Source organism: Stegodyphus dumicola, chromosome 11 (assembly GCF_044657685.1).
Source record: "Stegodyphus dumicola isolate Sdum_Otavi_A_Nest chromosome 11, ASM4465768v1".
Taxonomy (NCBI): domain Eukaryota; kingdom Metazoa; phylum Arthropoda; class Arachnida; order Araneae; family Eresidae; genus Stegodyphus; species Stegodyphus dumicola.
In genome coordinates, this window is record NC_140778.1 from 145,643,186 (window position 1) to 145,669,979 (window position 26,794).

The 26,794-nt window shown below is 33.9% G+C and overlaps 1 protein-coding gene across 2 annotated transcripts in view; it reads right to left on the bottom strand.

Moving 5' to 3' along the window:
* Positions 1-1,409: 1,409 nt before the first annotated feature.
* The window catches only part of LOC118205919 (neuropeptide F receptor-like), a 381,524-nt gene continuing 356,139 nt past the window's right edge, over positions 1,410-26,794 (bottom strand). For both annotated transcript variants that reach the window (XM_085826490.1, XM_085826491.1), the window contains exon 3: positions 1,410-2,924. In XM_085826490.1, coding sequence (XP_085682616.1) covers positions 1,882-2,924 — 1,043 coding nt within the window. In that variant the 3' untranslated portion in view covers positions 1,410-1,881. The remainder of the gene's footprint in view (positions 2,925-26,794) is intronic.

Genomic DNA, 26,794 nt, shown 5'->3' on the forward strand with positions numbered 1-26,794 from the left:
AACTACAACTTGCCGAATCACTAAGTCCTGTTGTACTCAGTGGAGACATGTCCATACCGGATCAAAGTGACAGCAATGCTGAAGTTCGGTGAGGATACTGTATTACTTGATTATAAATTCGGTGTTCATAAATCAGAAATTGAATGCAGAGAACTATTTTAAAATAGTAGCTTTTAAGATAGTATTTAAAATAAGTCGGAAGTGATCAATAGGGCAATTCTTCTTACTACCCAGTTTCTTTTGAAACGTAATATCCTAATGTTTATGTGATGACGTGTCGAAGCTTAAATACAGAGACCATTTGAAAATTTCGACAAAAGATAACTAAAAAAATGTACGTTGAAGACAAAAAATTCAGTTTTCCTAAAACACCAAAAATTTGCTATTTTGAATTGCTAGAATAAGTTTAGATTTAATGTTTTAAGAAAACTTTGATATCTTTTGTGCCAAATAAAGAATTTATAGGCAGTTGAGAGCAACAAAACACTATCAGATTACGATAAGTTCTGAAAGAATTAAGGAATTTTTATTTGAAAAATATAATTGTAAGGATCTTAAGTTTTACTAATGTTTATTTGATTTTAATACTGTACTATCACATCTTATTTTCTACTTCCGGCCAGAATTAAATGCTTTAACTTGTTTATGCTAATTATATTGCTAACGCTCAAGTATTTAAGTTGTGGCTTTTTTCCAAGAGTTAGAGAGAGAGAAGGAGTTTTAGGAAGCAAGCCACCTGCCAGTGCAGTTTTACGAGTTTTCACTCGGTTGCTGGTTGCCTTTAAGGCCAGAGGTTTAGCCCTGTTGATATTTGTAAACGTATTGTGATTTCGGCAGCTCGGCGTACTACATACGTACCCTTTTAAATAAAGGCCAGTCTTAGTGCTAGACATTTGTATACTAATTAAAAGTTAGTTTTTAGTTAGAGATTTAGTTAGTAGTTTTATATTCTTACGTTCAGACCACAAGTGGTTGGTCTTTGTATCCCTAAGTCCGGGAGTACTTGTAAAAGTATAGAAAATAAAGGGTTTCGTATACCCTTCCTCCTTGTGTCGTCTGTTACACACAAATCTCGAACATAGCTTGAGTAAGCACCCTGTTCCTATTCAGTATACATCATGTTTCCAAAGCAAATCAAGAGAAACACAAGTCCTGATAGAATTACCGAAAATATACACTTCTCATCGGCATTATGGTTCTTTCGTACACTATCTCATCGGCATTATGGTTCTTTTCGTACACTAATTAATTTTCAACTGCTGAAACAAAAACTGTTGACATGTAAATGCACTCCTAAATAAAGCGATTATTTTTACTGCAAAAATTCGTAACTAAGGATATTTATATTTTTGCCAGTGCTAATATTAGCAACTCCTAATTTGTAGTTTCAGATTTTTAATACACAAAACACTATCAGATTACGACAAGTTCTGACGGGATTAAGGAATGTTTTATTCGAAAAATAGAATTACCGACAATATACACTTATCGCAGTTAGAGTAACTAGAGTTATATTGCGAACTAACACTGAACATTGTCTGAATAAATGTAAAACAAGTTATTTTGAAAGAATAATGTTTTATGGATTATTTCAGAAGTTCATATAAATATGTTTTTATAAATGCAAATGTACAGCGTTAGGAATATTTGAAAGAATACGAATACTTCTTTAAGGATTTACATTGTTTTGGTGTTGGTGCTCGATAGAAAGTTTATTGATGTGAAGCTTTTTATGTATGTGAATAAAACTAAGTTTTATAAAATGTCCGAAAATGCGCAAAGAGCAGTTGGTTCCATGAACTGGCAGAGAGCTAAGATGTTCTTTTAAATTCTCCTTCCGTGGTTGTATACTAAGTTATTTCATCATTTACAATTAATTATCTACAGGTGACTTTCTTGTATATCTCTTCTTCCAGAAGAACGTATGTAAGTATTTTCACAAAGCATGGTACCATTAGAACGCTCGCTTTTCATTGGCTTGGGTCCAAACACGTGACGAGTGGCGACAATTCTAATTCGGCGCAATTCTCTCCTAACATTGCTGTTAAACCAACCATACAATATCGGATTTGTGACACTAGATGACATGGCTACGAGGTGGCAGATAGCAAAAGCCGAATAGAAATGATTTGCTGGCATGTTTGATAGCAAATCAAAATCTGCCATGAGATTGAAAGCATTCCACGGAAGCCAGCTACAGGCGAAGACAACTGATATGAAAGAAAGAACCACGGTCGCTCTGTTGTTTCTTTTGAGTTCTTTCTTTAAACGCTCTGATGTCCTGGGTGAGCTTCTGGCATCATGTTTTCGAACACTCCTGTTCAAATAAGTTTTAATTCTGAGATGAGTCACAGTCAGTACAATGCTGGGAATGAAGAACTGGGCTACAAGAATGAGGATGGTGTACATTGCCTTGGCGTGACTGGATGGCCATTGTTCAATGCATTTCTCGTACAGCACCATACCAGCCAAAGAGACGGTTGTTACAGTTTTCGAGAAGATAATAGGAAGTGACAGAAGCACCGAGAAGCACCACAGGATCGATGTATACAGCAGCATGTTGCTTCTACCCTTGTCTATCTTTTTTCTATCACCACTGAAATTTACAATTACGTGTTGGCGGTCTATAGCAATAGCTGAAACAGTAGCAGAGGAGACAAAGATAGTAATGCCTTGAACAAAAGGCACTCCTCTGCACAAGAAAGACCCGAGGTTCCAAGTACGATTCAACAGTTCTACCAGTGTAAATGGCATGCAAAATAAGCACAGCATAAGATCCGAGAAGCTCAAGTTTACTATAAGTAAATTGCGAGCCACTCGCAAGCGCGAATTTCCGATAATGACCAGAGAGACTAGAAGGTTTGTGCATACTCCAGCTAATATGAGGATGATATATCCACTAAAGAGGGCTGTTTTTCTGGAACCTGAAAAAGAAAGAAATTACGCATCAACATATAGTATTAATCTTTCATAAATACATTCTGTTGTAGAAAGGTTTATTAATAACAACATATTTAGTAGGTGTACGCATTTTAAACTGAGTTACAGATAAGAAACCTTACCTGCGTGTATCGTTTAAGAAGGCATGCAAATGATTAAAAGTTTTATGGTAGGTTTTTATGTTAGAGTCGGAAGATTCTACACTGTAAACTTAACAAATCATGTAGTTCAGCCTTATAGTGAGAAGGCTATAGCTGTCTTCATACCATGTACCAGATACAGTTTTTTGATCTTACACCTGAGAACCTTGATATCGTGGAAGTTTGCTAAATTATCGAGCAAAATATATTATAGGAAATTTTGTAGAGAAGATTGTTGGGGTAATGGCACTTGGACAGCTTTCAATCCTCTACAGGGCGTCGTTGACGCACTACAAAGCCATTACACTGCCTTGCAAAATATAGCATTGAGAGATATAGCATGGAGAGCATTGAAAGCTAGAGCATTGCAAGATATAGAAGATATAGCATTGAGAGCATTGCAAGATGTAGCATTGAGAGAGACGTGGGGATTAATCGCTAAAGGCAGTATTCCGTAACTCAAACATTTCCAAGATGACAGACTATAGCAATATCCAGCTGGCTGTACTAATGTTGGGAAATAAGTCGAACATCTTTAATGATTTTGAGACCTAGTTCCAGCTTCTAGCAGTTATCTCCAAGCGGTGTCAAGGATCTGAGTTTTATCTTTCATGGCACAATCCTTCTGAGCATTGTAAGTCTGAAATGCCTTCTGTGTTAGCTATAAGCTCTTTCTCTGATCCGAATTTTGAAACCGAGTAATTATAGTTTCAAGGAAATTATAATTATAGTTTCCACGAAAATGATAGGTAACACATATATTTCATTGACCGGTTTTCGTTTTATGTGGTACTTCTCTACATCTGAATCAGATTGATTTCAAAAGCATTTTTATGCAAAATCGATTTTATCCCCCTCCCTCCCCAAAAGTTAAAATGGCTGTCTGTACGAAAACGTTCTCATATCGCGCACGCTCTAAATGAGGCGTTTAACAGGGCTGAAATTGGAATCATTTGCATAACTTCCTAATAACATATGCCCATCTAAAGTTTAGTATTGAAGGTGTGTGCATTGCTCAGAAGAAGAATTTATTTTGACAATAAAATTCAATACAGAAAATTTGTTGGTGTGACAAATTTTCTCACATATCTAACCTCATCACACAAAAAAAAAAAACCTTGTAATTCATAGTGGGAAGCAGTACAATATTACGCTTGTCTTTGGAAAGAGCTTTGGTTGCCATATAGGTGATAGTGCGATTGTGCCTAGTTCCACTCCAATTTTGAGAGACAGCAACACAGGATCATGGAGGTAAGAAAGGAAGGAGTGGCCAAACTCCAATTTTGAGAGACAGCAACACAGGATCATGGAGGTAAGAAAGTAAGGAGTGGCCAAACTCTAATTTTGAGACAGCAACACGGATCATGGAGGTAAGAAAAGAAGGAGTGGCCAAACTCCAATTTTGAGAGACAGCAACACAGGATCATGGAGGTAAGAAAGGAAGGAGTGGCCAAACTCCAATTTTGAGAGACAGCAACACAGGATCATGGAGGTAAGAAAGGAAGGAGTGGCCAAACCTGCATTAGAAATGAAGGACTGCTCCGAAAGCCAGACGGGGTGTTTTTTGTTTACATTCAGAAGCTCGCTTGACAGCTCTCTGATAGTATTTCGACACACGATAGTTCCATACAAATCAAAAAACGGGACACTTCCGCATAAAATAAACATTCCTAGTATGAGGGATAATAGCAATTTGTATAGTTTAGCGATATTTACGCAAAAATCACATCTTGGTTATTTTTTGATAACTAACGACAGCGATTTTGATTATGAATTTGTTTTATAAAATTCTAAGCTGTTGAACTACAAAAATATAGATTTTAGCAAAAACGTTATGCTTAAAGAATGAAAAATGCCTCAGCGTAGCTTAAAGAATGAAAATTATTTAGCTTAAAGAATTAAGCTTAAAGAATGAAAAATGCCTCAACGGCAAAATGTTTTGAATAAAATACATTTCTTTCACATACACATATTATTGTAACATGCACTTTTTAAAGTTAGTGTAAATTCCTTTACTCGAAAAATATAGTGAATGCACAGAAATTAAAGATTTCCACATGCCGGAAATGAAAAATATGAAATATGTATGGGTATTTATGCATGTGCTTGCAAAAAGCATGTATCTGCCTTTGACAAAATATGTAAATATTTATTAAATTATTTATAAATGTATTTGAAATGAAACATTTACTCATTCATAAATAACTGTGAAAGTTACTGTGAAGAAATCTAAATTTATAATGATTATAAATATTATCTAAATATATAATAACCTTAACATTGAATTGTAAACATAAATTGACATCCTGTTGACAAATACGTTATAAAACTATTTAAGCAAGAATTGTTCGTACTGGAAAGCGATCTGTTAAAAGGTACTGTAAAGCAATTTCTATGAGATGCATACTTAAGAGAGTAATAAAGAAGAGTTTGGGAATATGTATTGTTGGAATTAAGGTTAAAAAAATGTAATAATTAAAAGAATTATTCCCCTTACATTTTATAATAAATCAGTTACAAGTTTTAAATAATAGTTAAAAAAAATCCTTATTTTAATCCCTTTCAGAAATATTCAGAGAAAGTTAAGTACTATTTAAAGTATTTCGCGATTAAATGAAAAGGTGCTCTAATTTGAAATGGACCGAATAGAGCATTAATTATAAACTGACTTATAGTTTTCGATTTAAAAGATGCCTCAGAAGCTAAAAAATCATGTCATATATGAGAAAGTATTTTAGGAAGAAGCTCTATAAATAGAAAAGAAATAATGCATAATTTTAATAATACAATAAACTTTTATTTGTAATCCTTAACCGAATTAAATTGAATTACCTTAAATTTTTATTCTAATGTAATTAACGAAACCTAATAACGAAGCTTTCTAATGAAATTGGAAAAATATTTCAAATTAAACCATTTTGAGCAAACTGTTCAGTGAAAGGTATAGCATTTAGTTCCGTTCAGAATGAAATGTTGTTTAAAAATGTATTATTTTCATATACTTAGGACTCTGAAGTATTGTAGAAAAAGAAAATATACACATTTATATGCATATTTACGACGTAATTACAAAATATTTACATCCGATCGTGTCAAAACCCATTGAACTCAATGGTAAATTACCCAATGTGTAGGTCACCAAAGAAGGGATCGCCAGTGCTTCAAAGCAGGGTGTGGGGAAACCGGTTTAGGCCCACTCCATGTAACTTCCTACCTCCATACATAGGGTGGGTGGGTCCGAAGGTCTCCCATCCCTCTTTCCCTAACGCCATCCCACACGAAAGGACTTTCGGCTCGCCATATATTTAAAGTGTCCCCATGCCGCAAAGACGCTATACATTTAGAAACTTCCATGCCTTCTCCGGGACTGTAACCCCGGCCTTATTGTTTAACAGTCAGTCAGTAACCACTGTCTAGTTTGTGCGGCGATAAAGAAATAAGATATTCTATTAATATATGTAAATACATATATATAGAGAGAGATACGGAGAATATATAAACTAAAAGCCCACGAAATTGCTCTTTTTATTATGAAAATCCTTAATTTTAAAGTTTCTCTTGTTGTATTTCTTTAGAAATTATAAAAGCAGTAAGAAAAAGTTTTAAAAGTTCAAGTTTTAAAAGAACACGTTTTTAGAAGAAAATCAGCTATTTACCACACGTTATTCGATGTTTGCTTTCAATTACTTTTCTCATCTAAAGTCAAGAAATATTGAGAAAATAAATTTCTCTCTAAAGGTGACTGAAAATTAAAATTCAGAGGAAACTCTAACTTTCAAGAAATTTCTTTAATTTTATGTTGCAGAGTTTACCTAAGTGTACTAGATTTCTCCTTTCCTTAGGAAATATTAACCGCGTATAAAGCTATTTTGGATTCTTGCAGCAATTAATATAAATATTGACTTCGGGGAAAAAATCTATGCGAAAAAAATATAAATAAACTGCTATTATGAAACAATGTGCACTTTACAATGAAATATTGTTAAGATAGGTAGAGCACTTTGTTTATATTTTATCGAATGAAATGATAATTCAAGTTGCAAGACAAATATGAGTTAATTCTCTGATGCCTATACCTTACTCTTCCTTACAGAACTTGAACTCAAGTGTTATAATAAACCAGCAGAAATAAGTACAAGATTGTTAAAAATAGGTTGCCTCTATCATTCTCAGAATGTTTAGTTTTATCTAATTTCTCTTGGCATGCGTAACTGTGATAACGACAATGATAATCTTTTGTATACTAACTTTTATATGTGATGTTTATACACTGAATTACTGTAAGTGTAGATGAAAAGGTTCTTATTATTAAACAATTGTGCTGCATCTCTGAACCAACTCCGAGTAAATAGTAGCACAAATTAGTCATTTCAAAGCGATACTTCATGATTTTAACGAAAGGAGGAAGTAAGATAGAACGTAATTATTCATTTGGGAACTGATAATCTATTCACTTTAAGGAACTTTATATCCGTTATATAAGAGAGATTGCTCCTTTCTTTCTCTTTTCCTCTCTTCGTCTGTGAGTGTTTTCTTCCAGCAAAATGTACTTAATTACTTTTGAAGTTAGTCTCTTTCTGGCCTATTTTCTGAAACTGCTGTTAACGCAAGATATTCCAGCGCTACTAATAAGGATTTAGAATTTATCCGTCTGGAGACGTCTTTTAATCAGCAACAGCTTCCACTTTTATTAATTGAAAGATCCTTCTCTCCTCTTCAATTAAGCATAATGTAAATAATTTTTCTGTGTGATTGTTGACTTTAGACCGTTCAATGTTTCTTTACTACTATCACATTTCTGAACTTGCTTTCATTTTATTATGATTAGAGATGAATCTCATTATATTAGTCAACAGAGCAAAAATTTGCTCTGTGTTAGATGATCATTTAAATTATTCATTATTTTTAGCTTTTTAAATATGTTTAAACAATTTTTATAATGTGAACACCAAGGTAAGCAGATCTCTTTGGGAAAGCAATTAAAAATTGTGAATGCGTTGTTAGGCTAGCAAGCCGGGAAGTTTGAGCAGTGAGTTGAGAAGTGAGTAATTTGTTGTAATGCAATTAACTTTTGTACATATATTTATTAACTTTGTATATACATTTATGCATATTGTTTATGACTATTGTACGAAGACTTACTGATTTAATCGGATTAAGTAAATAGGAGTACATGTTGTAAACTGCAAGACTTGTATTAAGACTTAAGATTTTTACATAAGATCATATCCCTTTTTAAAATTTTATTTTCAAAGCAGAGTGTCGAATTATTAGTATCCCCAATGCTGAATCAATTTCTTCAGACTTTTAAGTAGTGAGATACACGAATTACTATATACATTGCCTTGTCACATCCATTTCGGTGCAGCTGCGCGGCATTTACTTTATCATCTGGAAAGAATCTTTCCTGTGCAGTTACGTTTTTAGTTATGAGAAGGATTCTTCTAGAAATTACTAGGCTATATGAATGGTATTTTATGGCTGCCACATCGAATTCGGACAGTGATACCGATACTACAGCGGCAAAATGTCTTGAAGGAAAGAGCAAGTATGCCCTCTTCAGCAAATCCCTTGCTTCTTTCTGTCTCTGCCCAAACTAGTCATCAGTGTGTTTCCATAGTCACCATTCCATAAAAGCCGCAGTTTAGGGCTCTAGGGACAGAGTAAGGCTCGGCAGGGACCGTACTGGTACTGCTTTGTCTGCCCTTGCTCTGTGGGGTCGCAACATGGTAGATTTCGTCATTGGGCTGGACGGCACTAATTCCGGTTGGCAATGTACCTTAGGACGGAAGCTGTCTCACTCCAAGAGTTGTCTGGCCATGGTACTTTCCAGGGTTTGACTCAGGAGAATTCCTGGGAAGAACTGGCTAGTATCTGCGCACAGGCAGTTTCAACTCCATGGTATACAATCAGCCTTCCCAGGACCAGTACTTCTGTTCATTCGAGGGATGGTTCAGGCTTGGCAGGAACCGTAATGGTACTGGCTTATGCAGCGTTTGGCTGTGGGGTCGCAACATGGTTAGATGAGGCTTTCCTTGGGGGATTGGCTCCATTGGTCCTCTGCTAGGAGACTGGCGTATCGGATAGAACATCATATAGAATTTAATTGTTGTGACTGCAGTGGTGCCTGGTTGCAAAGGTGACTTTACTTTTTATTGTCTGAGCGTTACCTTTCCATCCAGTATGTGTAAAACCCGGAGGAGACGGCTTGGATGATCTCCTGGCGATCGGACAATTTTTCCTGAAAAATCATATCCAGGGCAGGAGTTCGTCTCCGGAGTTTTGCTCTCTCTGCCCATGGTTGGCAATATAAATCACAGTGAAGGTTCTACCAGAAAGTGTTTTGTCAATCATTTGTATGTTTCAATCTTTGAATGCCTGAACCACTGAATTCTTAAAATACGGCTAAGTGTCTCATCACCATGTGCATGTGTACTTGAAATATTTCATTTTGGTTCCCCCAAAATTTTATCATACTTCTACCTATGGTTTCATAGAGAATGTTTCCTCATACGCCATTACAAAACATAGTACGTGCTTCCAGTAGAAGAAGTCACTGAATATGGACTGCCATGACTAATCAGTTGTAGGTTCAAACGTGTAAATATATAACTTTAATAGAACTTGAGTAAGCATATAAGGCACCATGATTTAACCATATTCTGATACAGGGTAGTGTCCCACAACGGTACTGCTCCAGTGAAGCATCTTTGAAAGGGTCCATGCTAACTTCTCAAAGTATTTTTATTCAGTTACTATTTAGAAGGGTATATGGACTGAAATAAAGAATGTTACGTTGCAATTATTGATCAGAAATATCTAGGCCTTGTTTCGAAAGTGACTTGACTATGGAACGGTGGAACGTTTATTGAACGGTTACTATTATGCGCCAAATTGGATGTTGATTTTGTCATAAAATTTTAATTATTTATGACATATTTCCGAAACTCGAGTTCATTTGAGGTGATGAAGTGTTCACTTGAGGTAAACTGCGCACTGTGATGTGCTGTGTTAATGGCCATGAGAAGAGGTAGTGCTGCGGTGTGCCTCTTTCGCTGCAAAACACAGTTGTCTGAGGGGAAGATATTTCTTTCATAATAATAGGTGGAGTAAAGCCCGTGTTCAGGAATGAATTGATTTAAACAGGAGTTAACGAGATATTTTTCCGCTTTATATCATTAGTTAATTCCTAATTTAATGTTTTATTCCATTAGTTAATTTTTCCGGTTTATTTCATTAGCCTACCTTGGGTACAGAGTTCCATTTTTTCTGACAACATATCTTTCCTATTATAGTCTCCGTATTCAAATATAATACAAATGTAACAATTATCGAAAATTCAGATGCATGGTAAATAAACTTATATCGTGGAGAACAATACGAAGAATAAACTGATAAAAGATTTTGAAACATAAATCTCAATAATGAAATCATTAAACAGATTGATCGAATATTAACTGGTGAAATAGTAGGTAGTATAAAATAAGTGAAATTAGCAGAAGGTGATTTGACGTGTTTTTCACATTCTTTAATTGATGCTGAAACAACATACTTTTACAGTTAAAATCTGCGTATTAAAATATCTTGCAAATTCGACAATTATCGGAAATTCAAATACATGGTAAATAAACTTATGTCGTGGATAAAAATGCGCATGATAAATTAAATTGATAAGTGATTATGGAAAATGAATCTCAGGTATGAAATCATTTGTCAAATTTATTCAAACATTAAATGGTAAAATAGTAGGAATAGAATAAATGAAATTAACAGAAGTTGATTAGAGGTGTTTTTCGCATTCTTCAACTGATGCTGAAACAACATTCGTATTTTCTCAAATGTCTTGAAGACAACAGTTTTTCCTAAGATAATTTGAGTTATATATTGCATGATCAGAAATAAGATAAACGGAAGTGTTAGTATTCTCATTATAATTGCAATCGTACGTAAAATATTTGATTCAGTAATATAATTTCTAAAATGTTTTCATTGCAATATTTAGTGAATATTTCCAAAATGTTTAAACATATTTAGTGAATTTTTGTTTTGCATAACTTCAAGTACATATCATTAAATATTTATGCACGCAAATCCAACTTATAATAAACGAAATGAGAAAATAAACAAATATTTTCAAGACATTTATCTATGCTTCCGTGGTGCATATAAATACGCATGATTTTCAAATGCTTTTTATTAATTTTGAAAAGATCGCAGAGAATTTAAAAAAATGAGCATATGGAAGCCAAAAAGCCAAATACCGTATTAAGGACATTTCCTTGAGTGTAATATTAAAGACAGTTTTCTTTCACGAATTCTAGTTTTCCATGATACATCCAGGCCCACCAGCGGCCGAGCGGTAGCTACGTTGAACATCGGTAGTTCGGTCCGAGGTTCGAATCTCGCGAACGGGCTGTCTGCATGGGTGTTTTCGTATTTTTCCCCATGTGTAACGTGTATACGAGCCCGTTTCTCTTAAAAAGTCCTCCATGAAGGCATCTCTCCCTTAAGGCAGATAGCCCTCGAGTGCTTTGCCGTAATCTAATAAACCAATACATCCGATCATACATAATATACAAACATACATCCGATCATACATAATATACAAACATACATCCGATCATACAATCATACATGATACATCCGATCATACAATCATACATGATCATCACCTCTCTCTCTTTCAATCTTGGATAACAAGTTGAAAGCAGAAAGAATTTCTCGTTCCTAGCGTGGACTTCTTATTCACTTCTCTCTCAGTAAACCCTTAACGGTTTCGTCCATTTTCCTTTAGCCAATGCTCTTTCTTAATTACTTCAGTTTTCTTATCGAAGTTGTGGAGGTAATTGCATTAAGTTGCAAAGGTACTCCGGAAGTCAATCGCCTTGGGCCGATGTTACTGTGGGAAAAAAATGGGGGGGGGCAGTTCTGTAGCTCCTTTTCTACTGAACAGATTGACGAAATTCAAGTTCGAGTCACCCTCAATGTTTAGTGAGAGATTTGAAACATCCTCCTCATAGGATCCCTTATCATGCCTTGTGTTCTATGATGGAACATTATTTGAATGAAGATATGTGAGCTATTGCAAACCACGGTACCTCATTTTCTAGAAGCCATTAAGTAATATGCATTCTATGCGGTTAGAACATTACGATACTCCACAACGCCAGCTAAAGCTATTAAATTTTTATTCCGTTTTCTCACATCTATTTGTGTGAACAAGGATTTTATTATATTGTTACGAAATGTCCAGGCACAGTAAGATAGCTTCCCCGCAAAACAGGTTTAGGGTTGCCATAAAATATCAAGGGAAGGCAGTTTGCCACATTTGGAGAGAAATCGCCCATTTGGCGTCAAAATTAACGACATGAAATGGACGGATGGGGAACCCTCTGGAACGAATTCTTACCAGTTTAGCCTAGAACGTTCTCGAAAACAAGCCGAAAGCTATATAAATCCTGCTGGTCCGCAGTCATTAGTGCCTCGCCTAGCGAGTTGATAGTCATTGAGCTAGTCAATCATTGAGCGAGTGTTTCGAAGTCTAGCGCCGAGTTCGTCGTCGAGTGCATCGAGAGAGTCTTTTAGTGTATCGCGAGTTAGTGCATCGTCGTTTTGTCTTAGAGTGTGCTGAGTAGAGAGCTCTTGTGTATCGTCGAGTGCATCGCGAGTTATAGCGTGGAGAGTCTCAAGAGTAAGTGGAGTTCCGAGAACGACCGAGCAGAGTCGGGAGCTGTACTCTGGTGCTCTGCAGTGAAGCTGTCTCGATCGTTATAGCCTGATAGTGTGAAGGCTGTGTCGCTGATTATGTCAGCTTGTTTATAGTAGTACTCCGACAACTGTAAAACGTGATTTTGGAGCTGTCCTGATTACTATTTGCTAAATAAAGTGTGTTTCGATACTTCATCAAGTGTCGTCTTTATTCACTCCAAATCTACGAACCCCGTACGAACGTGAAGGAAGAAAATAACGTAACAATATGTTATATTTGAAAAATAAATAGAGAACGAAATTCAATGTGGATCCTAATTTACGGTTAAAGCTAAGTGAAATATGACCAAATAAAAAGAAATTAAACTTAAACAGGCCCACATTTCACAATAACTTTGATACTTTCCTGGCATTCAGCACGGTGATTTGTTCCTGCTCTTGCCAGTATCCTCAGAGAATCCCGACTGGGCCTGACATATGATGAAGTCCGAGAATGGGAGTTCTCCATACGAGGTAGAATTGAAGAGGTGATACAAGAAGCCCTTAGTTCGATGTTTGAAAGCAATGTAGTAACTACTTCCAGTTACCATCAGAAAGCATTAATTCCAGAGGTAAGTGATAATTCGCTTCGGTATTAATACACACACATTTTATTTACAATATAATACACTGGTTTACAAGCATTATTATTAGGCACACGCCTTCAGTATTATTAGGCTTAACACCTTCGTTTTTCCATCAAACTAAAGTTAAGTTACAGAATATCAACAGAGACAAGACGTTCGGAGCGCCACCTAACGGCGCAAACTATCAATTTATAACAAGCAACGCAGGAGACTGGTCACGTGGGATGTGGTGGTGAGCCCGAAACGTTTCTCAATAAATTTTTTAATCAAAATTTTATAACTTAAAATTTGATAATGGAAATGGTAAACATATTTTTATCTAATATTTCTTATATGTGCATATTTAATATAAATAGCCAACAGGTTGTGCAAATGGCAAAATATATTTTTTTAAATATTTTTACCGAGAAATTGAAAAAATAATCATTGTAAAATGTTGTGGTGGTACTAAAATTTTTCATTTTAATTTATATGGTTCGCGTTAGTCAAAAGGTTGAGAACAGCTGTTCTAAATAATATTTTGTCTTTGTTGTATTCCATCTATTATACAAGTTATATATAGCGCAGTGATGTTTTGTTTTTATATTTGTTCTTTTCTATGGCATCACGCATTCTCTCTAGTGATTATGGTTACATTCATTCTCTGCCATTGTTGCTTTATCGCAGATGATTGAACTATTCTAGCAACAAATGGTCTGTGAACCTAAAATAAAGAGATGCCAGTCTTTAAAACAGGTATCCGATGAATTGCCTTTGCGTTTCTTGGCGAGCTGGATGTATAAGATTTACTTGATCTTCTCGATCTCACAGTTAAAATTAGCTATAATACACACAATTTTATTGAAATGGATTGATTAAGCAATACACTTGCTTAAACAGTTCACTGTATCAAAAATGTTTAAATTATTTCATTAAAACTAGAGTGCAACAATATTCCAGGTTACCCCGATTATCTGTGAATAGTCAAAATGTCTGGATGTAAATTTTGTTGATTTGGCAGCCTTTTTTTCTATAGCCAAAACGCAGATATTTTCGAAAAACTAATCAGAGAATTATATTTCTTTGCATATTAGTTTTTTTATTTCAATAAATATTATACAGTGTATTAAAGAAAGAAACACTTTTGTTCGCGTTCCGTGAAAGATGGGAAACTCTTTTTATAAAATTAATTACAAAAACATTGTTTTTTTACGAACTAAATAACACATTTTAAATTATATGGAGATTCTATTGTAACACGGCGTGCTTTTGAAAAATTTGATTTACCCTACTGAAAGAATTTTTATTCCGTATTATTTGGATGCTCCAAAAATAGGAGAAATTGAGACGGGTCAGGTCTGGGAGACGCCATTGCTTTCGCATCTGTTATATATTTTTATGGAACAGAGATTGAGAATAGTAAATTTAAAATCAATATTTATAACTAAGTTTATTAAGCGGAAGCTATGGCTATTTTTTATTCACTGAAATGGAATAAGAAGACTCTTAATGGGAGATATCATATACATATTTATTCTGACAGTCTGACAGTTCTTCAAGCTCTCTCACCTGATCAAGACAACCCTTTAATAGTAGATATTAGAGAATTATATAAAGACTTGAGAGAAGATAAAAATACTATGTTTAATTGGGTGAAGGCACACGTTGGACATTTTTGAAATGAGAGGGCGGACGCACTGGCCAAGGAGGCAATTACTGATGTTAATGCTCGTGATATTGATGTACAGGCATCAACAAAGAAAGCTGTGACTATTATGGAAAATTATATTTATGATAAATGGAGGGAGAAGTGGGAAAGGTGGGATAAAAATAAAGGTTATGTGAAATTTGTTAAATTAAAAAAAGGTTTATGTTATTCAGACATTGACGTTAACCAAATCATTACAGGTCATAAATAAAGGTTATGTGAAATATAAAATAAAACTAATGTGAAATAAAAATAAAGGTTATGTGAAATTTGTTAAATTTAAAAAAGGTTTATGTTATTCAGACATTGACGTTAACCAAATCATTACAGGTCATAAATAAAGGTTATGTGAAATATAAATAAAAATAATGTGAAATAAAAATAAAGGTTATGTGAAATTTGTTAAATTTAAAAAAGGTTTATGTTATTCAGACATTGACGTTAACCAAATCATTACAGGTCATAAATAAAGGTTATGTGAAATATAAAATAAAAATAATGTGAAATAAAAATAAAGGTTATGTGAAATTTGTTAAATTTAAAAAAGGTTTATGTTATTCAGACATTGACGTTAACCAAATCATTACAGGTCATGGCCGTTTTCCTTTCTATTTTAAAAGGTTTAAATTACAAGAGTCTGACCCCTGTGATATCTGTAAAGAACAGGGCACTGCAGAGCATTATGTGGAAACATGTAAATATTTTACTGATATCAGGAACGAGTTTAAGAAAACTGATGTTTTTAATGTATATGATATTTTAAATGATTTTAAAAGACTGAGAAATTTTGCCAGGAAAATGATGGAGAAGATGAACCATAATAAGATTGCAGTAGGGATTTTAATCTGAATTCTATTTCTTAGTTATGTTCTTTACGTCTGTTGAAGGTGCTGTTTCTGGCTTGCTCTGGCGTAACCCGCAAAAAGGCCATAGGGCGACGTAAAGTTTGCCAGGAGGTCGGGCTGCGTCCCTCATATCATATCACATCACCCTATCAGCGGCCGACCGGTAATGTCGTTGAACGCTGATAGTTCGGTCTGAAGCTCGAATCTCGCAAACAGGCTGACTGCGTGGGCGATTTCGTGGTTTTCACATGTGCAACATGTACACGAGCCAGTTTTCCCTTAGAAAGTTCTCCACGAAGGCATCCCTTTACTCAGGCAGATAGCCCTCGAGGCTTTACTGTAATTACATAAACCAAACCTATATGATATTTTTATTTTTTTGATACATAGTAGATTTAAGTCAAAGACAGGCTTAATACATTTGTAGTATTTATCACTGGACAGGGCACGCACAGAATGATCGAAAAGTCACGTAACGCAGATTTTAAAAGCTTCAGAAAATTCTAAAGAGGATATAAATGGCAATCATTTCAACAGGTGGCTTACCTATACCGTTACAAGTAGTACATCACTTGAAATTTCACTTACGGTTGTTAGTTTTATAAACCTTTGTTTGGTGCTATAGTGTGTTGAGGTTTTACCAAGAAGCAAGAATTTTCATGATTCAAAATTGTTTCGTAATGCGTCTTAAGGTAAAGCTGTTGAAGCGTATATTAAATTTACAGAACCAAATATATTAAATTTACTCTCATCAGCAAATATAACTTCGTTCTAGTAATCAGAATTCTTATTTATGTTGGATTTTGCGAAAGCCAGTCTGAGTTTTCTATTCTTTTCACTTACGAAGAATTTTTTCCTGGCTGCTCTACCGTGATATCCAGCAGATCGAATTACTGTTCTAATAGTCTCAGAATTAACAATTACTCCATATAATGCTTGTAAATCAGCAACAACTCATTCTTGGATTTTTTTTTAATATTTCGAACGATAATTCGCTTTATTCCATTGGATAGCTTTGATGGTCGGCCAGGTCTTCCTTTATCCTGAATCATATGATTCTTTTTATATCGTTTAATGATATTGAAAACTGTTGAATGACTCAAGTTAACTGTTTCAGCAGTTTCTCTAATAGATTTTCCACGTTCAATATGCAAATTGATAACTAATTTTCGAATTTCAGGCAAAGATTCTTTTCGTTTAGCATTCATGGCTGCACAGAGCTAAAAAACACAAAAATTCCAAAACAAACTGGAGAGAAATACTGCAGACGATTTTATAAATTATTGCCAATTGCTTTTGAGTAAAAATAAATCCAGTCAAAAGTCGTTAATTCGGACACCCATAATCCGGAATGATTTTATGCCGGATTATAGACAGTCCCTGCTTTTCATGCTTTGCTTTAAAACGTCCGGCATCATAGACAATGCCGGCTTTTCATACTTTGCTCAAAAACGTCTGGCATCATAGACAATGCCGGCTTTTCATACTTTGCTTAAGGAGGCTTTCCCAAAGTTCATGACTGTAACAAAGAACAATTTTCTGCTTCGTAATCTAATTTCAACAAATAAGAAGAATTCACGATTTTGAGTAACTAGAAGCATTCTTAAGAAATGATGTGGCTGTACAACGAACCTTCAGCAAACCTTGAGCGATAAAACTTTGAGCAAAAAGTTAAGTATGCGTCTTTAGCCCTTTGCGGCACAGTGTGTCCGCTCTGGAAACACCTAAAAATTTCCTTCTGTACGCACAGAAAAACTGAATGAAAAAGGATTTATAGGTTACTCTGAAACTTCTTTATTTACAGTAGATGGCAGCTCAACACAAACCAGTTCATATATTTTAGCCATGTTTAGTTTTTTAATACCCTCATTTTGCAAAGAAATCTTCCAGATTTTTTTAGGGTATAAATTGAATTGTTTGAAAGAAATTGCTATGTTTTTTTTTGGCTGTATGCTAATCACCTTATTCTATATTAGTTTTAAATTTTTACCTTGAAATCTTGCCTAAAATCAAAAGACGAACCCTAGGCGTGCCCAGACCGGGCTCACCGATCATCTAGAGCAACTGAGAGTCTGTATTCTTTGTTTCTCCGCATCTCATCGTTCAGTTCATTGACAACAATGCTCGTTTCAACACTCTTTTCGAAGCTATTCAATCAGTGCGCTCACTTTGGGCACACTCGCAGAATTAAACGATAAGTGCTATCTTCACAAAATTTTACTTGTCTACTAGGCCTAATCAGACTGCCTAACTTTTTTTTTTTGATCAAAACTTCAACTTTAAAAGGTAGCTTGTCGGAAAGGGTTAACGAGCTGCGATTCACAAACATTAAACATTGAACACATTTGTATTCAGCTGATTTATTAAACATCATCTGTTTCAATTTTTCTTGAATTGTCACTGTGGTTTTGTAAAAATGCTTTTATTTGCAAATGCTTTACGACGGCAATTTTCGTCATACGTTTATCGTTGCAGCGCCATTCATGGTTTCTCAATTAACTGATCAGTTTGCGCACTAAAAAAAAAAAAAAAAAAAAAAAAAACCTGGCTGTTGCGATTTAAAAATTTCCAGATGTTTTTCACTGTAACTGTAAGAAGCCGCCCGGGTGTCCGGACCTGCTCCCAACTGTCACCTGTAGCTGTAACTGTGAGAGCGTTTTTATTCTAAATCATTAGAATCTCGAGCGCATACCTTCAAATAACAATACTTCATTTCGATTGGTTGGGCGGATAAGTCACTTGGGTTCATATTTATCGGGAAATGTTTTGTGATCACCTTGTATATATTAAAATCAAAATTGCAAAAACGCGCGTTACTAATTAAAAATTTACTGCTGAGAGAATCAAATCTGGCTGAATGAATGCGAAAGATGAATATATTACATTTTGCCGATTGACAACACAAAGCGTTTAAATCATTGAGATTTTAATAAAAATTTCCTTAAATTTGTATAAAATATAATAAAAAATAAAAAAACAAATTCGGGCTACGAATAATAAAAAAACAAATTCGGGCTACGAGCTGCGCATTGTTAAAATAGAAGACTGTACGGGTTCAACATTTAGTGGCTGTAGGTACCACTGATTTTCTACAGTGAGAGGAATATGCATACATACATACATGTAAAATATAAAATATACCTTTCAAATAATCAATTAACAATAGCCTTTTAACTTCCGTTTTATTACCCTCCCCCCCAAAAAAAAAACAGCAATAAATTTTTCTCCCTGCAATTCTTATGCCGATGAAATCTGAACTCAAAATCCTGTACATTAAACTGCCATGTGATCTGAAATGGAATTCGTATAAAAGGTGAATTGCTTCACAAGTCTCTTCCGTCTTTTCTCTTTCTTCGTGTCGTTGCTTTGCATTGTCGCTAGCCTCGTAGAGTTTACTTTTCTAAATTTAGTCAATTTTTTATGAAATGAGAGCTTCAGAAAACCTGGAGGTGCATAGCGCACCCACAGTCATAATGTGCACAAAAATAAAATTATGTGTGTAATTTACCGTTGTGTGTGTTATCTTGTTAACTACACAGCAAAGTCTTCAAGTTATGATGCAGTCCTCTCCCATCCAATCTGTTCCAACTCTCACCAAGTTCATCTTATTACAATAACAACGCTGTCCTATCACAATAATGCCGCAGTTTTATTACATACATACATGTACATCAGCGGTTCTCAACCTTTTGACTAACGCGTAACATCTAAACAAAAATCGAAAACCCTTTGTACCACCACTACAAAGTACCACCACCACCACTCTTGAGCAAAGCTCAGATCGCATAAATTTAGAGTGTTAGAGAAAAAACTTAATCAGGATGTTGGGATTTTAATTTTTGAATTTAATAGTTAAAAATACTTTGCATCTTTGCGTACCACCTATTTTTCTCTTACGTACCACCTGCGGTACGCGTACCAGCGGTTGAAAACCCTGTAGATTATCCAGAAGAAATATATGGCACTTTTCCGTTTCGCCGGTACAAGTCTCGCCAAGCAGACTTTATTGGCGACAACACACAAGATACACATCTTGACAAATGTTAGTTCTATCTAATGTTATCTTGACAAATGTTAGTTCTATGAAATTTTTATTTTGAAAGGCATAAAAATTTTAATATCGTTTAAAATTTTGTAAAAAGACAATAAATAAAAACAAAAAAATTATAAAAAGACATTATTTTAAGAATTTACGATGCTTTCATGGTACAACATCCTGATTTGCCGTTTTGTATCACGTGACCCCAAGTGATCTCATCTCACGTGAACTACGCTACAAAAATCTAATTCGCTCAGTAATTATCTACATTAATTTCAAGTTAAATCTTAATTTGGAATACAAGTTTAAGTGCAAGAATTATTTCAGTCCGTACAAACAGCTTACTCCCTTGACTTTGCTTTTTCTGTGTGTTCGCCTTCGGGTGAGCGGTGTGATTGCATCCTAATTGACGTAATTACTGCGAATGGTCTTAGGGCATAAAATTGAACAATCTGGTAAAAATTCTATGTCATTGTATGCCAGTATTGAAAGAAACAATCAATCTGATAAGAAATGGCTTCCACGTGTTTCGAAAATGAGGCGTAAAAGGTTACCAGCGGGGAAATCCGTTTGGCATCGGTTGTACCATTTTTGGCGACTTTATCGTCTGCGCTGGTAAAATGGAAAAGTACCAAATATAATTTTTGATGTTTTCCATCAACGTGAGGAATATACAAGCATGTATATATGCACACATGGCTTGCTTACATACAGATTCTTCATTATTTATAATACAGATTAAATACTTTTATTTCATACAAAGCCTTAAGCCTTATTTCGCTGCACATTTAAGAACGGGAATTGCTCTACAGGTTAGAGTTCATAACTGAGTACGATGCTGTCGTTAGGTTGAAACACTCTACAGTTTTCCCATAATTAAAGTGGACATAATAAACTTTTTAAGATTACACTCATTTGTTGATCTGCTAATAAATGTAGCTCTACTAAGTTTCTTTGCAAACCAAATATTACTAAATTCTTTAGGTAAGGAAAATAGAATGCAAAATGACGGTTATATGTTACGAAACAAGAAACATATTAAAGAAAAAATTCCCCATGTACTGCTGTGGGACACTTCTTGCCGAATTTTGATGCATAGATCCTTGAAATCTCACTAGCTCTGGAATACATCAAGATAAAGATCGATTGTTTGTCTAAAGCAGTTATTCTGGTCGATTCCAAAGCAGTTATCCAGGCTGTAGTTATAAATCATGACACAGATACCCAGATTATCTCAGAAATAATACAAACCTTAAACTTTCTTTATAAATACAACAAAACAATCGTTTTTCAATGGATCCGTTCAGATATGGGTATCGATGGTAACGAAAAGGCAGACTCACTAGCCAAAAGAGGAAACCTTGAGCCGCAAGCCAGCAAACCACTTCCTCCAGAGTCAATTAAAAAGCACATTTTTGAGAAATTAATGGATACTCTTAAATCTGACTAAGCAGCAAAATCAACAGGTAAATGCTGGGCTAACATTCAAGATACTTGGAAAGCGTTTTGTCGAAAACCCCGTAAAGAAGCTGAGGAAAACTTCAGACTGCAAACAGGCTACGATTAAATGGCACTTCATCTTAATAAAATGGACGTCCTTCCATGTAGCATATGCCAAATTTGCAATTCGGGCAGCATAAATGCAGAGCATCTTCGTATATGCCCAGAACTAGATAAAGAGTTTAAGAAACGTGGTAAGCAAACTATACAGGAATGCCAGAACCTTCATGACCTCCTTGTAAAGACTGCATCTTTTCTGTTCCTTTCCTTGTTTTTTTAAATATTTAACTTTTTACTTTTGGTCACATGTTCATTTATTCTTAATTTATAAATGTTTGTTCTTTTGGTACTATTCCGTTTTAAGGACCGTAAAAAATTGCAGCCAAAATATATGCGCAAAAGCGCCAAATCTAGCAAACGCGCCCATTTAACAGCTCGCCAAATCTAGCTTACGCGCTGATTTCAAATTGCGTAAGTTTAGATAGTTCTATATTTCTTAAGACGCCATTGAAATACCAAGTTTAATTTTTAAATTCTTTTTTTTTTTTTTTTTTGATTTTAAATCCTTTTTTGATATCCTATGGATTTAACAATTTGGGAATTGGCCATGACGAAAAGTCTGCAATAGAGGTTTTTCAAAAAGGCATCATTCATTATAGAAAATTATGTTTGAACAACTAACGAGATGAAATTGCTTTAGCAATAACTCGGGAGCGAAATAGCGATGCAGGAATCCATTCAGTTACGTTTAGCCTTTTTTTTTTATATAAATTATAATAATGATCTGAAATAGTTATTTACTCTTATGCTTCTATTCAGTTATGTTTAGCCTTTTTTATATAAATTATAATAATAAAAATGTATTATATGAAATTAATATTTAGCTTTTAGATAGTTATTTACTATTATACTTCCTTTTTTGCGTTAGGTTTGCAGCAAATATTTTTGGCAGCACTGGCATCAACAACAGTTTGGCGATCTTTTACGGTCCTCAAAACGTAATAGTAGCCTTCTTTTTACTTCCTTGTACGAAGTAAAAAGGAAGTGTTGTAATTGCTAAAAGCTTCAGGCAGCGTGTTTCAACGAAAATATCCATTTTGACCGCTATCAAATGTAATTTAACGATGTTTTTGCGTAACAACTGTACGTAAAGACAAAATAAAAGACTCTTTTCCTCTAAAACAATTATAAAACTGCTTTAAAATGAATTCTGGAGAGAATGTTTCGTGGCGTCTGTACGAACGTATCTCGCATAACTCAAAAACGAGTAGCCTCAGAACGTTGAAATTTTGTATGTAGGACTGCTATAACATGTAGATGGGCACCTCGTATTTTGGTTGCAATCGGCCGCACTAAACGTATATAAATATATTTATATATATATCCACTGTGTTACCCGGCTCAGTAATCTCAGTTTCTTTACTCTTATATGTTTGTAAATTGTACATTTTTTGCTTTAAAACTGATTGAATTATGTTGTTTTTATCTTCCGGTTAAGGTTTCTATGCCTTTAGTAAATCTGTATGCAATATTTGTACAATTATCAACAATTTTAAAGATGTTTAAGTGCCGCTAAGCCTTTTTTTAATGTCGGCCATTGATTGTTTACATTTGAAACAGTGGACTAGGGGATTTGTTGCCAATCTAGAGAAACTTAGCTTCGCAACAACAAAGATAACGCCTTCACTTATTATTGCCAATTAAATCATGCTTAATCCTTTCTGGAATTTTTTCGAGGAAATGAGTGTTTAAGATTTACTTCGTAATTTTTAATATAGATATTTTGAGTTTTTATGTATTTTTGCCTTCTCGCGAAGTGAGAATTGAATTAAATGAATGAGAAATATTCAATCGTCTGTAAAAAACTGTTTCTTTTTTGCTTTATTTGCTTAATTTCTTTTATACATTATTCTAGCTTTATTATAGTATTTGAATAGAACATGTGGCAACGATTAGGTAATTATATTCTTTAAATTATATAAATTTTGTGCATTATGAGTTATAATATGAACGAAATATAATACTGTTAAGTGAGTCTAGCGCCAGAGTGTCGCTATGGTAAAGAAATACTAGAGTGAATTTTAAAGAATGCATTTATTCTATTGTGGTTTATGCGCTGTCGGCGAAGTAGATTTAATTCAATCCAATAAGTTTAAATGAAATGCAAGAAAAAATGCGTATAATTTAATATTCCGTACAAGGAAGTCATGTTGTGTACACATCAGATTTTTTATTATTTATCATTGTTTTTGTGTGATAATAGAGCTGATTTATATGTTTGGATTGATCTTTCCAATAAAGCCATCTGTAACAACAAAAGTGTGAGAGGGCAGGATATATTCAAGAAGCATCTTCATATTTATAAGAAATTAGAATTAACGGAAAAATAGCTTTAGTTTATAATAAAAAACATGCTTATTTATACCGTTGTATAATTAAAAAGAAAACATGCTAATTTCTTACAGAAAGCTTGTACAACAGATGAGAAGTGCCCAGCTGTGGTGGGATAGCTTCTCCGTAACTTCTTTTCCCACGTTAATTTGTTCTAGTTCTTACTTTAAATGTTTCTTCTTTTTTATTATATATCATTGTTCTTGTGTGCTACTTCAGCAGTTTTATATGTTTGGATTGATCTCTCTAATAAAGCCATATGTAACAACATACTATCGTAGAAAATAATAAATAATTTTAAGCTTAATTTTTTTTCAAATATTTGCTTCTGTAATCTTGTCAAAAATGGACGTAGCTAATTCTTGTTATTTGATATTTCTTTAATAAAACTTCTAAGAACTGAACTTGCAAGATTTTGTAACATTCTTTAACTAATGCAATGACTTTTTACCTAAATAACTACAATAGCGTTTAAAGCATTGATATATTGTAATATGCATTTTTTGCATTTTTAATAAACGCTAAATTTGCATAAGCTCTAAATTTTAACGTTTAAAGGATATTTAGTAGCATTTTTATTATATCTTTTTATACCTGTATTTAATTTTAAAAATGCAAACATTTTTTTGAGAAAAATGCATTTGGGAATATGCTTCTAAATGCACATTTCTGAAAAAAATCATAGCTCAGATTTGATTCTTTAAAAGATTTATTAAAAATATAAATAATTATTAACAGCTCAAAAATGCACAATTATTCCGCTAATTTTATTCAGGATAAAACTGGGAGTTTACATCCACCATATTACATTGTGAAATAAAAATATATTTATGGCTATAGGTACAGTTATCAGATTAAGTTTTTTCTGGGTATAGCTTCAGTAATACTGTAGATTTAATTGTAATTTAAGTTCTTTCCGGAATATTAATTTTGATAATATAAATAAAGATTGCAAATGCTGAATTTTTTGATTCAAAAATTAAGTTTTTGTTTCAGGGTTAGACGGCAAGTGAGAAAGAGAAATATAGTTAGTTTTCAATTCACTTCAAGCTTTTTCAAATTCTTGCAAAACATTTATTAACATTGCAGCATTTATTTAATAGTTTGCTGGCGGAAAATCTCCATCACATTTTTATATCATAATAGTTAGAGAATTCTGTAACTATTAACCTGTAAGAATTCTTTGCATTTGTCTCAAAGGATAAACACTAGCTGAAAGAAACCATACGGTTGTAGGATTAAATTACGTAATAAAAAGAATATATTTCAGAAAACTCGGAAATTCTATTCAGCTTTATAAAAATAATTCCACAGGAAGCTAACTTTATTCATATTACCATTTTCTGGAAAGTTCTAAATCTCATTCTGTTTAGTTTCCTTTACTTGAATGTTGATTTTCAAGCTTTATTGTTTACTAGATAGCAGGCATCTTTAGTAAGTTATATTTATTAAGGTTAGAATTCCAAAGCCCTAAGTAAATAAATATTATTTTCCTGAATAACAGCGAAGGATTTTTCCGTTTCATTTATTGTTACAATTAAGGCTACCACTTTCGTACAGTTATAAGCGACGTAAATAAACACGTTTGAAACCTGCAGTTGTAGCTTATTTCCTCGAATTTCATTAGAGACAAATTTCTCATTCAATTGATCGAGTTCTTACTTCGCAGCAGGGGAAAAATACATAAAAACTCAAAATATTTTCATTAAAAATTGAAAGATATAGAAAACTATAAAGCACCATACACAGTTAAAACAATAAAAAAAATTACAATCAGTTTTACAGTTTCTAAATAAAAACAAACATTTCGGCCGACAGGCAGAAAGGCAAATTTTTCGGTGCACAAGACTGAAAGTTTCCTTTTGGTTCCACTCGGCAAAAAGACACTGAAGGTGCAGAAAGACTTAATTCACTTTTCTGCTACCGTTCAAATGTAAACAAATATGGCTTCTATGATACAAAATATTATGCTTAGCCGCACCTGAACAGCTTTTAAATTGTTAATAATTATACAACTATTGCATGCAGGCATAAAAACTTTAACCGAAAGATAACATAATTCAATCATTTTAAAGCAGGGTTTCTTAAACGTTTTTCAATCGCGACCCCTTTTTACCTTTTGCGACCACCAGGACCCCATAATATTTACAAACATTTTGTGGGATCCCCATAAGTATTGCGCAAATCCGACACACGCGTGAGCGAAAATGTTAATATTTTCACTTGTACTGTAATAAACTATTATAGTTTTAGGTCATTAACTTTAATTTATAATTTTAAGACATAGAACAATGTGAAAATTTTAAATAAGTAACAGACGAAATGACAGCGTCACGTCGAAAGCAAGGAAAATGAACTTTTATATTCTAAAGAGAATGCGTCGAAACGTTTTCGTTTTTTTCTTTGTCTGTATTGCCTTATCTTTATCTACTTTCAAATATAATAATATTTGGTAATTGTAAAATTATTATAATAAGAAATATCAAAACTGCTAAAATGTTTGGCGACTCTCTAATGTTGGTCCCGCAACCCCCTTGGGGGTCACGACCCACAGTTTAAGAAACCTCTTTTAAAGCAAAAAATGCACAATTTACCAACATGTAAGAATATAAAGAACTGAGCTCACTGAGACGAGTAACAGAGTAGGTATATATATATAGTATATATATACATATACCTTTGGTGCAGATGATTGCAACCAAAAAAGGAGGTAAGCAACTGCATATTATAGCAATCCTATATATATAAAATTTCAAAGTTATTACTCGTTTTTGAGTTATGCTAGATAAATATATGCGTACGTACAGACGCCACGAAGAAAATCATTTTTGAATCCAACTTAAATCAGTTTTATAATTCGTTTGGAGATAAGAAGTCTTTTATTCCGTCCTTGTGTACAGAATATCGCTCAAAAGCAT